General features: G+C 33.6%; 1 protein-coding gene across 1 annotated transcript in view; it reads left to right on the top strand.

Annotated features, from left to right (window-relative positions):
* LOC108913341 overlaps positions 1–19,750 on the top strand; it is a 55,855-nt gene that overhangs the window by 12,317 nt on the left and 23,788 nt on the right. The window contains exons 14-25 of the mRNA XM_018718881.2: positions 156–173; positions 940–1,052; positions 1,113–1,350; positions 3,117–3,620; positions 5,960–6,313; positions 6,373–6,836; positions 8,457–8,595; positions 8,676–8,919; positions 9,095–9,371; positions 10,894–11,091; positions 17,564–17,981; positions 18,039–18,230. Of these exons, the coding sequence (XP_018574397.2) occupies positions 156–173; positions 940–1,052; positions 1,113–1,350; positions 3,117–3,620; positions 5,960–6,313; positions 6,373–6,836; positions 8,457–8,595; positions 8,676–8,919; positions 9,095–9,371; positions 10,894–11,091; positions 17,564–17,981; positions 18,039–18,230 (3,159 nt within the window). The remainder of the gene's footprint in view (positions 1–155; positions 174–939; positions 1,053–1,112; positions 1,351–3,116; positions 3,621–5,959; positions 6,314–6,372; positions 6,837–8,456; positions 8,596–8,675; positions 8,920–9,094; positions 9,372–10,893; positions 11,092–17,563; positions 17,982–18,038; positions 18,231–19,750) is intronic.

A 19,750-nucleotide genomic window follows, 5' to 3' on the forward strand; every position in this document is an offset into this window, starting at 1 on the left:
TTCACCTGCACTATCTCCCTTCACATGCACTGTAGGTTGCCTACAATTCATGTATCTGTAATACTAAAAACTGACCCCCACTTAAAGTTATACCTTGTATATATTTGAATTGTGTGTGTAATGTTAAATGTTTATTACTGTTTTTGGTGCTGCAGGATTAATGGACTTTACAGGTAACTAAAACCTAAATATGTCAATAACTGCACAATCTAATTTGTCATTCACGATGTCCATTCATAATCGTTAATTTAAACGGCACCATGCACGTTAGATTTTTTTTTAATTTTATTTCAACAATGTACATTACTACATAATTATTTAGTTGTCATAAAAAAAAAGTTGTTTTTTTAATTTTTACATTTCACAAGTCAACTTTGTTCATGCCATTTGTAAATAGTTCTTTTTGCTGTAAGTGCCAATTAACCACAAATTTATCAACCAAATGTGAGAACTTTCTAGAGCGATATGAAGAAATTTACTATTATGTTGAAAACTGGGTGAAATTATAGATGTTTTTAAAATTGATGAATTTTTTTTAACAAAAGTTTTTCCTAAAATCACCTAAATCAAAGTTTAAAAATAAAGGAGAAATTATTATTAAATTTTACTGGTAGTCCCAGCATTGTTTACTGAAAGAATTTACTTAGACATCCTTTTAATTTATGGGGAGAAAGATTTTCGTTAAAAAATCACGTGACACTATAAAATGTTATTAAATTAGTTCATAGGTGTCGCGATATGGCGGTCTTTTACGATTTCTATGTTCTGTTAACAAAAATGCCTCAACTTTGCGAATGTCCTGTATAAATTAGATCATTTTGTATGTAAAATGTAAATATTTCACTTCTACCACTTAACACGTCCACCTTTGCACTGTGTTGAATAAATACGAATAATAGCAAATTAATTTTCATAATTTTTTCATTTGATTATCTGCAGATACCAAGAGTGACCCTCCGGACTCAAAGAAACTACTTCAGATGAGGTTTAAGGCACTATTTGTGAAAAAATTGAAATTCTATAAGAAGAAATTCTGGACCTATTTTTTACCGGTAGGTAAACTAAAATATCCATAGATATGTACGATATCCAACATTTCCTTGTCGTTCTAGACGTTAAGTGCGGCAGTCTTCCTGGTGCTGACCATTTACTTGAGCGGCAACACGATCGGTAACTACGGAGATAATGGTCCAGAAGTGAAGCTGCAATTGGACATCTACAAACACTCCACCGTTTACTACAACGGTACGAAACAGAGCGATGTAACGAACAAATTGAAAACGGCTTATCGATCTGTCGTCGAGATTAATAATCGGGGAATAGCCTCGGACGTTGAGGACGTACAGCAAGGTAAGAGTGATTTTTTATTAACATGCCTTGAATAATAATAAGCTGCCGCACATCTCTCTAACTTTAGGATAACTCTTTCAGTTAGAATATGGGGTGCAGATATTATTTGCATTGGATTTTGTATATTTTCTGTTCAAAACAAACGATATATTACAAAAATTTTACTTTGGAAAAAGTACTAATTAAGGTGCAGTATAGTCCAGGTAGTAGAGCATTCGACGCCTTTGCATTTGTAGTCATCTATTTTGGAACAACAAACATACAAAAAGAACGAAAAATTACCCGTTTTTCGACATATTTTTCCCTGTAACATTAAAAGTAAGCCCTAAATCAAAAAAAGTTATTCTTTATTTTATGTTTATTTGACGATTTTACAGCAACTGCCAATAAAAAAACGTTGAATTTTGCTTTAACAATCGGCGAAAAATAGTGGAAAATCGTATGTATATTTGGAATAATATTTACAAATATTTTTGTGAAACTTTGTGAACAAATAGTAAAACATATGTCAATTCTACCCTAAAAATTTTGCAACGATTGATCCCGTGGTTTTCGATTGACAGGATTAGAAAATTTCAAAAAGTTTATCGCGTACCTTAATTTAGGTTTAGAAAGGGCACACAATTTTTTAGAGATACTTGTCATAGTAAACAATGACCAATACTAAAAATACCTATTTTTACACTTTTATAACCATTTACAATTTTTTTTTAATTTTTCAACATTTTGAGAGCCACGTGGCCTCAGCGACTCCGAATACTGAAATCCGATTTTACAATCGTCATTGCGATACTGTTTACAATAGTTTTTTAGTAGTTAGTGTCAAAAATGGCTTGTGTGTATAGCAACTCAGAGTTGATGGATATTGTTTTAATTTATGGTGAAGCAAGAGAATATTTTGTGTTATGGTGAAGTAAGACAACGTTTGTGTTAGTTCGTAGAAACTGAGTAAGACGGACCCAAATGTCGGTAGATAATATTTTGACCAGTGTTTCAACATCAGGTATGTCAAATTATTTTATTATTTAGGACCACAAATTAATTTTATTAATTAATAATAACAGTAACAGCAAAAGCAGTTGAATTTGCTGATATAAAATAAGTGATATAAAATTTTTACTTATTTCTTTCCTTGCGAAAGCTTTTGTTCGTTTTTATCACACTTTGCCGCCATGCCGGTCCCATTGGGCAAGGTCAGGTTTTACAGTGGACCAGTTTCCAATGTCGTGCAGAAGTGTACTTTTAAATCATTTTCGAACTTCCCATTAATTTCGGGACACCCTGTACATATGATTTTCTACTATTTTTCGTCCACTGTTAATACAAAATTCAACTTTTTTTGATTCGCAGTTGTGACTATAGAAAATCGTCAAATAAATAAAAAATAAATAACGACTTTTTTTGATTTGGGGCTTACTTTCAATGTTACAGGGAAAAATATGTCAAAAAACGGGTAATTTTTCATGCTTTTTGTATGTTTGTTGTTCGCCTGAATTATCCAATGGTTTTTTGGAATAAGCAAACTCGGATTCTTATTCTACATAATATTTTTAATACTTTAATTAAAATCGAATGGAATTTTTGCTCTCTTCCGATATAATAAGAATCAAACTAATTTCTAATTGGATTTCTACTAATTCCAATTGATAGATTCTAATTTAATTCCGAATTAAATTTATTTCTCAATTAAATTCTACGTAGAATTGCAGTGCTTACAATTTTTGAAAACACTTATACATGCATTTTAACTCTGAAATACTCTTCAGAAATTGTCAACGAGGGCATAGAGAACATAATCTACTACAAAACACACCTAGTGGCCGGCGCCGAGTTCATTTCGGATGATAACATCCAAGCCACGGCCATGTACAATGCCATAGCCATCCACAGCGCCCCGATATCACTGAACCTAATCACGAACGCCCTAGCGAAGGCGTACTTAGGCGACGACTATTCCATCAGGGCCAGCAATTGGCCCCTGGAGACCGTCAACACCCACACCACCCAGGAATACTCCAAGGACAAAGTCAGATTGCTCTGGTCCGTCATAATGCCCATCGGGTTTCTCCTGGTCATCGGGAGCTTCATAGTGTTCCCCCACATCGAGCTGTCTACCAATTTCACCCAGCTGCAGTTCATGTGCGGAGTGAAGCCTTATTGGTACTGGTTGGTTAATTACTTGATGGACTTTGTGTTGTTCCTGGTAATTTCCTTGGTTGTGGGAACGATCGCCGTCGGCATGGCGCCTTACATAGGCGGGCCTGAATTCTGTAAGTACTGAAGTGTAGAATTTTTTAAATGAGTTTTGAAATATTATAAATTGTCCAAGCATTCTGTCACGGATTAATGTTAAATTTGCAGAAATTATTACCTGGACAAAAAAAAATATGACCGTATAGAAAATTAAATTTTAAATTGAGTTTCTTGTTCTTTAAACTCGATCCAATATGGCGAACATGGTTAAAAAAAATCTCAGAGTTGAAAAAAAAAGGTTTTTCTAAAATAACTAAAAAAATATAGCACGGATTGAAAAATTTTAAATGAGAAAGTTGTAGGTTTTAAAAAGATCTATCGACCGATTCTTTGAAAGTATCGATTGCTTTGTTACTTTTCGAGATATATCGAAAAAACCGTTAAAAATCTTCTCTTTTCTGTTCTTCTATAACTCGTTTACATTTACGTGCCCATATTTGCTATTTACTGCAAGCATAGCCCGTGGCAAGCCAAAAAAATACATTTTTGAAAAATTAAAAAATATTAATTATTTTTCGAGATATATCGATTTTTAGAAAAAAAAGGCGCTCTCGAAAATTGGCTAGATCTTCTCAGCGGATAGCCCTACAGTAACGATTTTCGGTTTATTTTCTTCGTAAAGAGTTATATTATCATGCTGTTAAGAAATGTTGACGATTTTATTAATTTTAAGGATCAAAAAATGACTGAAAAAGTTGCACTTTTTTTGGGTATGTTTTTTATATATTTCAATTTTTATTATTTTTTATAATTAATAAAATCATCAACATTTTTTAACAGCATGATAATATAACTCTTTACGGAGAAAATAAACCGAAAATCGTTACTGTAGGGCAATCCGCTGAGAAGATCTAGCCAATTTTCGAGAGCGCCTCTTTTTCTAAAAATCGATATATCTCGAAAAATAATTAATATTTTTAATTTTTCAAAGATGTGCTTTTTTGGCTTGCTGCGGGCTATGCTTACAGTAAATAGCAAATATGGGCACGTAAATGTAAACGAGTTATAGAAGAAGAGAAAAGAGAAGATTTTTAACGGTTTTTTCGATATATCTCGAAAAGTAACAAAGCAATCGATACTTTCAAAAAATGAGTAGATAGATCTTTTTAAAACCTACAACTTTCTCATTTAAAATTTAAAATTTTTCAATCCGTGCTATATTTTTTTAGTTATTTTAGAAAAACCGTTTTTTTCAACTTTGCGATTTTTTTTAACCATGTTCGCCATATTGGATCGAGTTTAAAGAACAAGAAACTCAATTTAAAATTTAATTTTCTATACGGTCATATTTTTTTTGTCCAGGTAATAATTTCTGTAAGCATTTCTTTATAATGCTTGGACTATTATCGGCAAGTCAAATTGTCAAAAGTGCCTCATTTTTTTGCCAAAATTTGGTTCAGTAAACAAAAACACGTAAAAATTATGAAAAATTCCGTAGAATTGAATGAACTACTTTACCCCAGCTGAATGTTGGGGCTTCATTTTCAAAATGGCGTCCAAAGTTCGCAAAACACAGTTTTTTTTCATTTAAAACAAAAATTTCGAGCTCAACCCAATTTCAATTGTGTAACAAATGTATTAGTTATTGCAAAAAAATGGCAAAAAATCACATTTTTTAAAAAACTTCTATATCTTTAGAACGAAAAAAGAAACTTTCAGAATATGTAGTAGTCCAGACGTTATCTCTTTCAAAGAGTCCATATTTGGGTGAATCGTATATCCACGGACATATTTTCATTTCTAGTGAATATTTTGAAGCCAAAAAGCCAAAAATCTCCATGGGTATACGATTCACCCAAACCAAAACAGATACTGCCTAGTCTATAGTCTTTTGCAAGTAGAATAAGTGCATTTTTATAAAATTGCAAAATTTTTTTTTTGCAAAAATTGAGTTTTTCGAAAAAAGATTCAAATTTCAATAAAGTATACAGTAATGCCTTACATGGCCAATCTTGGGCTTAAAAATTTCTCTAAAAGTTATATTTTCCTGTGCAAATTGTGTGCATATTGTGAAATAATTGAAAATAATCGAAAAATCTACCGAAACTTTTACTTCTTTTTTCGGGTCGAAAAATGTAAATCCTTTTCTTATCGTTGAAATTTAATCGGAATTACATTGTTGCCATTTGAAAGCTGACATTCTTTCATGAATTTAAAAAAAATGTTGATTTTGAAGTGGAAGAATAGATGCTAAAACGAGTTTTCTGGAGGAAATGTTGCAACGTAATCTCAAACATAGCAAAACATGTTTTCCAGTATTTCATTAAATTTCAGGACTAAAATCGTATAACTTTTTTTAAATCCCTGTAGTCTTGCATTAAACACCGCTAACTCAATTTTTATTTTGTTTTTCTAGTTTTTCTATTTCTCATATTCGTTATGTACGGGGCAGCCAGCATACCATTCGTGTACCTGTTCAGCAGAAAACAGTCGGTGTCGGCCGGCTTCGCCGTCTTCGTCATCATGGGCATATTTTTCGGGATCATTTTCACTGTTTCCGTGCAAGGCCTCATGGAATTGGGGGATGACTATTACAACAACCTAGGGCACGGCTTAAAGGTCTTGTTCATATTAGGCTTGCCGCAGGTGGGCTTAGCCCATTCCGCGATGATACTAACCGGGAAGGCCGTCGAAAACTACAACTGGGACGTCATGCCTAGGATGAAACATATCGGTATATGCATGCAACAGCCGAACCCCTGCTGTGAAGGTGAGTAACGACGTTTCTGAATGAGTTTCACGTCCTACGTGCGTTCTTTGTTCTTCAAGGTAAGACGATGGAGTGCGAAGCGTATCAGTGGTATGCGCCGTTGCTGAAGGAGAACTTTCTTCTAATGTTAGCCAGTTGTGTAATTTACCTCACGGTGAACACCCTACTGGACTCGTACGTTGTGAAAAAATTGTTCTCTAGGATCCAGTACGAGATTTCCAAGATCATATATAGGCAAGACGGTTTCGGTAGGTACCAGAGTATCGACGATGAGGATAAAAAAGGAAACTATAACACGCTGAAGGCCAAGAATTTGCAAAAAACGTATTCTGGGAAACAAATCGTCAAGAACATCGGCTTCACGCTACATAAGAAGGACTGCTTGGGGATCCTGGGCGTAAACGGAGCGGGGAAAACGACGACGTTCCGCATGCTGACACGTGAAGAAGTCGTACACGACGGAAATGTAGAAATTACCCTCAGTGGGGAGAAAGGCAGACCAATTACAATCGATCAAGATAAGGTAACGGCAATCTTTTTTTGAGAAAATAATTGATACCTTTTTTTGCAAAAATGCCATTTTGTCCTTGGAAAATTTATAATTTTTTTATTTCTTGTTCGATGTCTAGTTTTAAAAACAGTTTTAGTTTGGAAAATAGGTATTTTTCCTTAAGAAAGTTATTAAAAATTTATACAGGGTGATTCAGTCATAATGTCATTAATTTTAAGAGCAGATAGATAAAAATGTATACTCATACGATGGCGTGATTAAAAAAAAAATTAAATGCATATTTAAGCTGAAAAAAAATATTTTCAAATCATTATTTAACCCCCTTTTCAGGCTGTTACTGACCGACTGACGTCAGCCGGCTACGATATGAACAAGGCACCCTAGATGCAATGTTGCCATATTTATATATTTTTGCTCATATAGACAATAAATAAACGGTTTGCTCACGTCAGCCAATAATAATTTAAAATGCTATAAATTATTTTTTATAATTATGCAGTGAACATATTAAATTGTTATTGTTGCCTAGCAAGAACCTCGAGGAGGCTTAAGTATGACTTGCCAAAAATCATTTTTTATTAACATCATAGTGATAATTTTTTAATTTGCTGTAAGCCTTCTACTAAAAATTAAAAGTAACGGGGCTCATTCAGATGTTCAGGTAGAAAATGCCTGAATCAATGCATGCATTGCCACCGAATCTCCTCTGAAAGCTAAGACGAGTAGTGTGCGGGTTTTCATCTGACCAAATGTGACTATTATGGCTGCAAAGAAATTAGCTTTGTTTCACTTTAAATAAGATTTAATATTGAAGTTACAAAACTCCAAGAGCTAATATGTTTTTTACCTGTTTAAAATGCCAGCACGAGTAAAACAGCATTCATCCGTCCAGAGCATTTTGTTAATAAAGTTCTGCTGCACTTCTATTTAGGAACCAATTGCAAAATTCAAGACGATTGGGGAAATCAGCTGTTTCTAAAGCTTGAACTTTTTGAAAATGTGTTATGTTAACTCCTTTGCGGGAAAAATGCGGGAGATATGGAGGATGGTAGATTTGAATAAACGCTTTAAATTGTTAGATAATGGTTTTGTAACCGTGTGTAGTGTATTTCGTATATTCGGGTATTTAGTGTGCCGACTTTTTTTATTTGATAAAATACGTGTGCCTACAAACCTCTGCTTTATTTATTTTCTTTTAACGAAAGTTGACTTCGAGAAGTTAGGCTTGTTAAAACATTTTGTACTAACTTAATACAATTATTAAAATTAGTTATAATAAAATGCAGCATGATCCTTTATTTACTTGCATTTTATAAGTTTCATACATATGTATCAGTATACTAAAGCGGATTAATTAAATGTGAACCACAGATTATGATGTGAACTTGGCAACGCTGTTCGCTTCAGCTGACGATTTGTTCGTGACATTACGTTACAAAATTTTCCAAGCATCCGCGGATCTGGCAGGGCCGCCCTCTTAGCGGGAGTTATGGGTTGATTTCCTTCATTTTTAAAAGATACGTGGTTAAAATTAACGACATTATGACTGAATCACCCTGTATATTTCTGAAAATTTTACTTTTCATCTCTCAATTAACGTAATCCTAATATCAGTTTCGCTTCTTTTTTCAGTATTTAGAGAACCTGGGTTACTGTCCGCAAGTGGACGCCTTGAATTTCGTTTTAAGTGGACGTGAAATACTGACGTTAATATCACAGTTACGAGGCGTGTACGACACGGAAATCGTTGAAAAGTTCTTAAAATTGTTTGGTAAGTTGCGCCCCTAACTGTATTTTTACTTAAATATGGAGTTCTAAAGGACCTACTAACATACTCGTATCTTTTGACAGAACTGGATCAGTATGCCGACACGCCCTGCGGCTACTACAGCGGAGGGAACAAGCGGAAGTTAAGCTTGGCGGTGGCGCTCATCGGTTTCCCGCAGATCGTACTGTTGGACGAGCCCACAAACGGCGTCGATCCGTCCAGTCGCAGGAAATTCTGGAATCTGATAAAGGACTTCAAGGAGAAGAAGGATCTGTCCTTCATTTTAACGTCGCACAGTATGGTGGAGTGCGAGGCGCTGTGTAATAAGTAAGTGCGCTTTCACACGGGGAAACTGTCTGCGGCAGACTGTCTGCAGAACTAATATCTTCTGCAGACAGTTTGCCGCAGACATTTTGCCCGTGTAAAAGTGGAATACCGTTGCTTGTGCCCAATATTTTAACTTTTTCAAGCCGATATTTGTGCTAATTAATTTTGATGTCAGCTTGAAGATCATGAAGGACGGCCGGTTCGAAAGGGGGGGCACCATAAGCGAACTGAAGAAGGAACATGGCGGTTTTAACGTTAAACTGAAACTCCTCCACAAAGATGACAGAAAATGCTTGCCAGCCAAGAAGGACTCCCTTAAAAGTAACAGCGATTCCGACGGGGAGGGTTACGATGAAGTCGATGCGATTGCCGCACCGAATAACAGTTTTGAAAACGTCGAGCAATTGAAGGACTACTTTAAGAGCAAATACACCGTTAGGGATGAACATATGGTATGTAGATTCAAATAATGGACACTCTGTGTAGCAATATTAATTCTTAGATATACACCAGGAAAATTAGCGAAAAAAAAAGAGAAACTCGAAAAAATTCCTATCTGCGAGATTATTGTAAAATTGCCTAAAGGAACATAATACAAGACATCTCTCATCTGGTGAGTCAAAAAATTTTATTAGCTAACTTTTCTATTTAAACAAATAAGTGAGGAAAACAGTTTTTTCACTTTGCAGGCAAAACCATCAATTTTAGCGAAAAGTGGCTCGCAGACAGCTTGTAGGGAGTAAAATTATCTACAAAATGAGACTTGTTGAATTAAAATCGGTTAATAAACAAAAAAGTTATTGCAAAAAACAAGAAAAGTGCCTATTTTTTAATTTGTTTACAACTATCCCTGTTTAAAAAAAAAAGAAGTTTCTACGATGAATAGAAGTCGAGATATTGCAAAATTTTACAGCACGCATCAATTTGAACTTTGGATTTCACTTTTCTCGCGCGCGCGTCTCGCTTGGACGAGCTTCCCCCACCACCACGCCGGACATTTTACTTAACAAGTACCTTCTCTTTAAAGGGCTCGTGAGTCGTTAATTTTCCACATTTTTCAATGCAATTCAAGGGAAATCGTCTTAATGTTTATAAAGAATTGCGTTACGATTTTTTTAAAAAAATTCTTATCTTGGCTCCTGTTGGTCATAGAGGGTAACTGTTTTTTTAAAATTTGTATTTTTTTGCTATCCATTGTATCTATTTTCGGTGAGGTAACATAAATAGCAACAATTTTATTCAAATTGTTTATAAGCGAAGAATGCAGTTTTTTAATGCACAATTTGATAATGTTAATGTCAAAAAAACGGTGATATATTTTAATAGGTCGCTTAATTACGTCTTTAAGATTAAAATAACGCTTTCAGAATCATGTTTGGTTGAAAATTAACGCCTGTACAGAGGCTTAAAGTTCATAACTTTTGGAGCCTCCGTTATAAATAAATTGAATTGTGCGAAAACTATTGCACCTACAGCGCCCACTTTTGTCACACTTTTGAAGTATGACAAAACCCTCAACTTGTCATAGGTTTTATAAAATTTTAACAATAAATGCGATAGTTATAAACAAATTAAAAAATGGGCACTTTTCTTGTTTTTTTGCAATAACTTTTTTGTTTATTATCCGATTTTAATTTAACAAGTCTCATTTTGTAGATAATTTTACTCCCCACAAGCTGTCTGCGAGTCACTTTCCGCTAAAATTGATGGTTTTCCCTGCAAAGTGAAAAAACTGTTTTCCTCACTTATTTGTTTAAATAGAAAAGTTAGCTAGTAAAAGTTTTTGACTCACGAGATGAGAGATGTCTTGTATTGTGTTCCTTTAGGCAATTTTACAATAATCTCGCGGTTAGGACTTTTTTCGAGTAAAAATCTTATTTGCTTGACCTAATATGAAATATGAACTTTGTCATTGCGATTTTGTGCGCGGCACATCGAATTCGCTCTGTACTACGACCATATATTATTCCACAGGGCGTACTGCACATCTACGTCAATGACAAGAGCAAGAACTGGAGCACGATGTTCAAGGAACTGGAGAACATCAAATCTAACAACGGTCACCTGATCGAGGACTACGCGATCAGCGAGGCCTCCCTCGAGGACATCTTCCTTACAGTGGCCAGGTCGAAGACGGTGGAGGACGGGAAGAAACCGAAGAAGAAGAGGAAGGTGGGGCCGGGACACCAAACCGTATAGTAGGTGCTAAGCTATTTAACACAGTAACCAAATAATTTAGTATTCTTAGCGGTTTGGAGGAGATCCGCGGGTGACACGCATTGCATGTCGTCCCGCGCCGTTGGTTTCCTGTTCAAGTTTATCGGGTGGGAGGGTGGGAGGGTGAGAGGTCGAGAAGCGCACTACGTGACAGGAGGAGAGACGCGATCTGCAAATATTAACAGAATATTTGTAAGGGTGTACACCAATTGGGGAAATCTGTCGAATTTTTTTAGAGTTCCGTGGATTTCTAAATGTCTGGGAATCCTTCTAGGTTTCATGGAGTTTTTTTAATTTTTTCCAATTTTAATAGGTCTTTATTCACAAGATGCTGGTACTGGAACGTTACGTTGCCGGAAAGTAGATTTGTTGGTATTATTGGCTAAAATCTGATATTACATAATTTATGTCGACTAAATAGAAATTTCCATATCAAAGTAAAGTCGATATTAAAAAAACACTAGAAAATGTTTTTTTGCCATAATAAAGTTCTTAAAATAATATTTCCTAATTTTTATTTACAGTTTTGCTAAAAAATACTGAACAAAATTAAAAATTTTACATCGTTTCCATTTTGAAATGTTGATTTTGTTTCTACGTACGGAGTGTGCCATTTAACACTCCCGCTGCCAATGTCTCCGAAATGAAGAAATTTATTTTAGTTCCGGAAATTGGGGTTGTTGTTAGGTCCCTCGAATAACTTCAAATTGTAGTTAGAAAGGTTAGTTCAAATCTTTCTGTATAGATGGCGTGGCGATACTAACAAATTTTTGATCCCTGGAACGTGGAAATGTAGACCATCTCAAAAATTGTTCAATTTTGAGTAATTTTTGTAATATAAACTTTTTCCCAATATTTACTTGTTTTCGAGATATGTCGACTTCAATATGCAATGTATGACGTAACAAGAAAATGAAAATCTAAATCACACCGACACAAAATATTCTTTTAAAATAATTTTATAATGACTATTCACACCACATACTAATTAACAGACAATAAGTTATAAAAAAACAAATGATAAACTAAGTAAAAAAAATTGTACAATTGTAAATCTTATAAGTTAAATTGAAAGACGCAAACTGATAAAACTGTAATTCCAGAAAACTGATATATGTCATCTGACATATATGTTTTTGTTTTATTTAAAACAAATGACATGAGCCACCTATGACTGCATTTTTTAATAACATTTGATAAAATATTGTTTGTCTCAGCCCCTTATGAAGATTTACCATTGTACAATTATTTTTTCTGTAGTTTATCATTCGGTTTTTTTATAATTTATTGTTTGTTTGTTAGTATGTGATGTGTATAAACTGAAAGCCATTATAACAATATTTTAAAAGAATATTTTGTCTCGGTGCGATTTAAATAAAATAATAGATTTTCGTGTTACATCATACATTGCATATTGAAGTCGACATATCTCAAAAACAAATAAATATTGGGAAAAACTTTATATTACAAAAATTACTCAAAATTTAACGATCTTTGAGATGGACTGCATTTCCACGTTCCAAGGATCAAAAAATTTGTTAGTATCACCACGCCATCTATACAGAAAGATTTGAACTAACCTTTCTAACTACAATTTGAAGTTATTCGAGAGAACTAACACCCCCAACTTCCGAAACTAAAATAAATTTCTTCATTTCGGATATATTGTCAGCGGGAATGTTAAATGGCACACCCTGTATATGGAAATTTAAATTCAGTAAATATAAATTTAAGAAATTTGTCAAAAATTCCACATATTTCTCAAAAAACATATTTTAACATTTCGATCTACTAAAAAATTGTCGTTCTTGATTCAGGCGAGCCTAAACCTCAAAATCTTAAAAATTTTTTACCACCCCATTTCGTTGCTGATTTTTTGGCAGGCACCGATTTTTTCTTCATACTTTGTTAAATATTTTTTTTGGCAGATCCTGACGAATAACTAGGAAAATTATAGTTTCTAAATAAATAAAACAAACCAGAAACTGATTTTAGATTGAATTTTTGTTGGTCAAAGTTTGGTATAAATGTACACCCTAGTTTAACGTACGGAGTAATATTTTTGTGATCGTTGACGATTATAGTCGGCAGACCCAACAGTATTAGTCGAAATCGGATATCTGTGACAAGTCCCGTACTTTTAGTTGTAGTTTGATCTGTGATATATTTTTTTAGATTTAGGAGCGTCAAACAGGAAAAAGCTAAAAAAAATCGCAAATGATAAACTTGAACATGAAAAACAATTAGGGAGGGCCATTGCGGGATTAATAAGTTTGGCAGGAGCTACAGTCCACCGAAATAAAATATGGTTTTGATATCTTTTCCAAAATTTTACGCTCGAAACTGATTTGTAAAGCAGTGGCGGGTGGTGAGAAATTAAAGTGGTCGTATTTCGATAATACAAAGTGTAGGATCCTTACTAATTTTTGGGGGATGGCTTTTAGGCTAGAATCGCTTCGTAACGAAGAAATGTTGAAGGAAAGTGAAAAATTTAATTTTTTCAGCAAAAAAATTGTCCTTTAAAAAATAGAGTATGTTCTATGTTTCACTCTCAAAATATCACCACATCACTTTTCACAACCCGCCATTGTTGTAAAACAAATTTTCTACAACGGAACAATTGTTGACCCTTTTGCAACTAAATTATTCAGTTTTCCCTTTGCACGGGAATAATGGCCCTTTATTGACCCTAAGTACAATGCAAATACCGCAAATACCCTTACCAAAAAGTTATCGAATGAGGTCCCACGCCCTTTATATTAGATTATTGCCAATTCCTTCCGGGAAGTCACGGAAATAAAATAAAAATATTTTGTAACGGGGGATGAAGCGTAAAAAAAATTGTAATGGAAAATACTTATGTAGCAAAGGAGCACCAGTACTAATTTTATGTTTTTAATTTTTTTACACATTAATAACAAAATACGTAAAACTATATATTCTAATTTTAGTTATGTTAAAATATAAAAGTGCTAAGCGGACATTGTAAAGTGATAATTTATAGTCTCGGTATTTAAAGTAGGGATTATACTAAAATCGAGTAACTAGTCGTGATTTCAGTAATATGGAGGTGATAAATTGGGGGTATTACATAAAAAAAAAATCACGATTATTTCCATCCCAACAAAAAAAGTTGAGATTATGCGACCCGTGAGATTAAAACTCGTGATTGTACCAGTTCCAAGATTAAAAGTGGGGAAATTATTTGTGGAATAAGAGAAACTAATCAAGTATGTGATGCAAAATTAAGGAAATAATAAATTGGCGTTGATGGTGGTGGATACGGAAAGTTGTGCATGCGACAGCATCGCTTTTACAACCAATGGTGCAGACCCGCACAAAACAATTGGTGATGCGTGCTCGTCAAATATACAGTTACATCCGTACCCACTCTTAACTTCTTATTTGATAACTCTAACTTACGTCGGAATCAGAATAGTTCTTAGTGACGATTAGTGCAATTCAGACATTTTATGTCAAGAATAACGTAATCTCGATTCTTCATCCTATCTCCACTTTTAGCCTTCGAACTGACATAAGTTCCACTTTTTGTGTCTAAATCGGGGTAGTCCCTAACTGAAATATCGGTATTGTAGGTTTTATAATTTCGCCATGTCAGTTGAGCGATTTCATAAGATAATGGAAAAATGGAAATTACTTATAATTTTGTTATAGTTTTTATGGCGTACTGTGTAAATAATTTATATCTAATAAAAGTATACAAATTTAATATTACCGAGGTTTGAATTTTTTTATTCCCTTCAAAGAACAAGACAGTATAGTTCTGTCATATCCCCGCACACCCCGTATCCATGGTAAGACTTACGTTTTCTGTTTTTCTTGGGAATTGAACCTCGAATGCCGCTAAGGTGGCAGGATATGCTCTAATTTACTTACGATTTGTTCTTGCCTGAAGATGGTGGTTGGGGGTTGAGCGAAGTTAACAAATTGAATATTAAAATAAATCTGGAAAAATTGTCAACTGTTTTTTACCATTTTAGTACCGATTTAGGAATCTCGATCGGTTTAGTATGATACAAGTTTGTGTATCGGCAAACATTTTTGATATTGGTCGGAATGCTGGAAAAATCCTATACAGGGTGTTCCAATTAAAACGTCCCATCTAGAAAATATCGGAATTAAAAAAAAAACAGAAACGTTGATTTTCGTTTCAAAGACGTGATGGTGTAAGTTTTGGTACCTTAGAAGCTACCCCTTAGGCAGGGGCATAAAGTACCCTTAAACTTTAAATAGCACCCTATGTTGAGTAACACCTCATTTTAAAGTTTTTTCAATTCTGCTCACGACGGCATACAACTTTTTAAATTTTTGTTTGAATGAAAAGAAAATCGACGTATCAGAGATTTTCTGTTTTTTTTTTTAATTCTGATACTTTACAAGTGGTAAATTTTACTTGGATCACCCCGTATAATAATGTGAAAATAGGAAATGTATCTGTTGTATGTATATTTTTGTAAACGTTTAATTTTTGAAAATTATACTCTTTCTAATGGAATCCGACCCTTGCGTTAGAAAAATTTCTTTCCCCATACCCACCTATGATTTCTAATGTCAAAACCAAATCATGTTTACTGATTTCTAGACTCTAGTGATGACAAATTTGGAATGTAAACATGTGTGGCTGTTTGACCAAAAATCCGTAGATTATCAACGTTTGCCCGAAAAATCTGTAGCGGCCACAATCCATATTGAGTTTTTTTGTGCGATTTAAAAGCACGTGAGACTGGTTGTCGTGCTCTGTTGTATAGACCAGCTGTTCTTCGCTGCTGAAAAACTTCTTTATTACGTGAATTATTTATATATTTCCACGCATATTATAAGAACCTTCATGGGAGTACCGTTTTTTTTTAATTCAGATACTCGATATTTTTTACCAATATTACAGCTTACAATACCAATACACCGCTACATTTTCTAGCAACACCTAGCGGCAGTCAGGTGATCCTTAATGTTTGAGCTAGAGTTCACCAGTTACCAGAAACTTTCCAAAAAAGTGACGTACAAATCAGTAGATTTAAAGCTACGATTAGTGCAACTTGTAAGCTCAATGGTACAATCTAGCAGTAAATAGCTAAGTATGCGTAAGTAGCATGAAGTTACATGAAATTATGGTTGTTGCTATCTTTGAATGTAGTAGTAGGGTGACTACTATTTTTTTATTTAAAAAAAAAAACTAGTAGAACGCAGAATTTCCTCAACCACCACCTAGACTGGCTTATAGAGCGACTTTGGTGAAAACACTTTGGAGCTGATTTGGAGCCCAGCGCTCAGTCGTGTCTTAAGATTTGACGTGTACGCATCGCTGTGATTTCGATAATTAGACGTTTTATCATGGGCAAGTGTATTGTAAAACATTGTATAAATACAAGTGATCGAGTTGGTGAAGTGAAGCGAAAAGTTTCCTTCTTTAGGTAAGTAAAAAAAAGGAATATATAAAAGGTAAATATGTACACCATTTTTCGGTCGACGTCACAAGTTTCCAGGGTTAGCTTTATAATTTTGTTCGCCCACATAGTGTAGTGATCAACGTGATATTGTTATTATAAAATAATCAATGAATTACTGTAAAATATTTTTAGTAATTATTTACTTTATGCGAGTCTTAAATTTTTATGAAATTTTACCAATTCCCATCATTTCGAGATAGCTGAAAATTAATGAAATATTTTTTTCAATTAAAAAACTAATTTTAGATTCAGTATTCGTAGTCAATTAATTTTTATTAAAGATCGTGGTTGTTTGACGTATCCATCTCGAGATGTCGTAGTAATATGCTAAGAAACGGAAAAATTAATAAAATTTTTAAATAATGATGAAAGCAGAACACCTAGGCTACAGAAAAATAAAATTGTTTATCATGTATTAAAAAACTTTCTGAATGTGAACATATTTGAAAATTTGATGAACATCAATTTGATAATTTGCCTAACAATTGTAATCATTTAATAGAACTTGTAAGGGCTGAATGTGAAAAGTATATCGATGTACGAATAAATCATGAAGTCAAATTATTTAATTCGGTAAAATCTACGAAAAGGCAAATATTAAATAAATTAATATTATTTGGAGGATAATAAATATATTTAAATTATTTTGTAGTTTTACTTAATATGACACTAAAATATATTATTTTCTGAATAATTACAAACTTTAAATTGAATATTTGTCATAAGATGCAATACAATGTTTAATATGTAATAAAAATATTACTTAATCCGGATCTGCTTAAAGATGCGCGCGATCAGATTGCCTTCCTCACTCCACTTCCCCGGATTTTGCATTCACTGGTACCCGTGCATTGGAATTAGATACGGCCAGTCTAGGTGGTCTGTGTTAGCCCATTATATGTGTTGTGATCCGTTGTGACGTCGTGTATATTTTTTTATTTGGAACTGTGGCCTTGTAGCTCGTATCCCGTCATATTATCCTCTACAGAAAATCATTAATCCGCCAGTTTTGTTACTCGTCGCAGTCGTTCGATTTCTCCATTATATTTAAATACACTGAACTAATAATAAATATACCTACAATGTTTTTCCAACAACTGAAAGTCGTTATTTGGAAAAACTTAATAATAAGGAAAAGACACTGGTTTTTGACCATCATCGAATCCGTATTGCCTATTTTATTATTTTTATTAATTGCTTATACACTGAGTCAATTTTGCGAAATACGTCAATCGGAAATGCAGGATGCACGGTACACTAATCCACAAACTGTAAAATACGGCTATGTATCCGGAATATTTTGTTATGCACCCGACACTAAATTTTACCAAGATATAATGAAAAATGTCCAAGTTAAATTCCAAATGGCGAATAACAGTAAGTAATTCAGAAAAGAACTAGGTATTTCAGCAACATTCAATTTTCATTTTATAGGTATTAAAGGATTTCCATCCAGTGACTCTTTACTGCATTTCCAAAATTCCAATAATAACAATATTATTAGTGCTGCTATAATTTTCCATGGAAGTGAAGAAAAGCTGGATTACACAATTCGAATGAAAAACATTTACTATTCAGACACAGATCAACTTTATTTCAGCTCTTATGAAGTATATCCTGGACGAGGTAAGGAAATTGTTTAGGTAAAATTTTAATTCAAATTTTACCGCATTTATTTAGATTATTCCACAACCTTGGAACTCAAATGATAAAAATGTAAATCTATTCAAAAAACGAGGTTCGGTTGGAAGGATGCGATTTAATTTATCCAAAGATATAAAATATATACTGTAAAAGTCATTGCTCAATACAATGAATGTTTCAGTATAATTAAAATTACAAGTACAAAAACTGAACTATTCACGAACTGATAGATGGCGCTGAAAAGTTCAGCATTAAATCGCACCGAATATGAATGATAGGTATTTTAAAATTAAAAAGACCTGTCAGAAACTCCGAAAATAACGGTTAAATTGCTAACGTTGCTAAGTTTACACTACATTTGCAAAATGTAGTAGGTATGACAGTATCATATAATGTGTACGTAGTCCTTATACAGTCTCAAAAATTCTCTATGTGATAATCCGGGCGAATTATACCAAACACATGCTTGTTTCAAAATCGGGCCTACCTCGAATTTTATTAGACAGAATAAAAGCCTAAATTTGTGTATTTGTAGAGGTCGAGCGTCATATTGTAAAAGAAAAAAAAATAATTGCTCTTTTTTCAGTTTTTCGCTTAAATTTCTGAAAATAAACCTCTAATCGACTGAGGTCTTATCGATTTTGTTCCTGAGGCAATTTGCTACAAGGATATGCTTTTGCGAAAGCTCGCAAATTTTTTTTACATTGATAAAAAAATGTGCAAAATTTTCAGCATTAAATAAAAAGAACGAATTTGACTGAAATTGGATTGGAAAAGATAACTGTTGGGGTGCTCAACAAATACCCGCAATCCGGACCCTCAATTTCAAAATGGCGACCTATTGTAAAATTATAGTCGAAAATGCGAGCGCGTTATCTTCTGACCAAGTCAATAAGATATCGAAATTCGGCAAAAGGGATCGAAAAGTTACGCGTTTGCTTAAATTTCAGATTTTTAAGTTGCAAAATAAAAATGTTATTAACAAAAAAACAAAAAAAAAACGATAACTAGGGTCGTTATCTCGGCAGTTTTTTAATATACAGATTTTAAGCTAATTGCATCAAATAGTGCTTAAAAAACATGAATTAAAAAAAAAGCGTCCCGAGTAAAATAAATATTTAATGTATAATATATTTTAGACATCGATGAATTTTTCAAGTTAATGGTTTACATTGTAGAGCACGTCACTTGAATGTCCCAACAGTTATCTTTTCCAATCCAATTTCAGTCAAATTCGTTCTTTTTATTTAATGCTGAAAATTTTGCACATTTTTTTTTCACCGCTAATTTTGCAATGTAAAAAAAAATTTGCGAGCCTTCGCAAAAGCCTATCTTTATAGCAAATTTCCTCAGGAAAAAATCGATAAGTATACCTCATGTCGACTAGAGGCTTATTTTCGGAGATATAAGCGAAAAACTGAAAAAAGAGCAATATTTTTTTTTCTTTTGTTATAAACAATATTACGCTCGACCTCCACATATACACAAATTTAGTCTTTTAT

Source organism: Anoplophora glabripennis, unplaced genomic scaffold (genome assembly GCF_000390285.2).
Source record: "Anoplophora glabripennis isolate ALB-LARVAE unplaced genomic scaffold, Agla_2.0 scaffold426, whole genome shotgun sequence".
Taxonomy (NCBI): Eukaryota; Metazoa; Arthropoda; class Insecta; order Coleoptera; family Cerambycidae; genus Anoplophora; species Anoplophora glabripennis.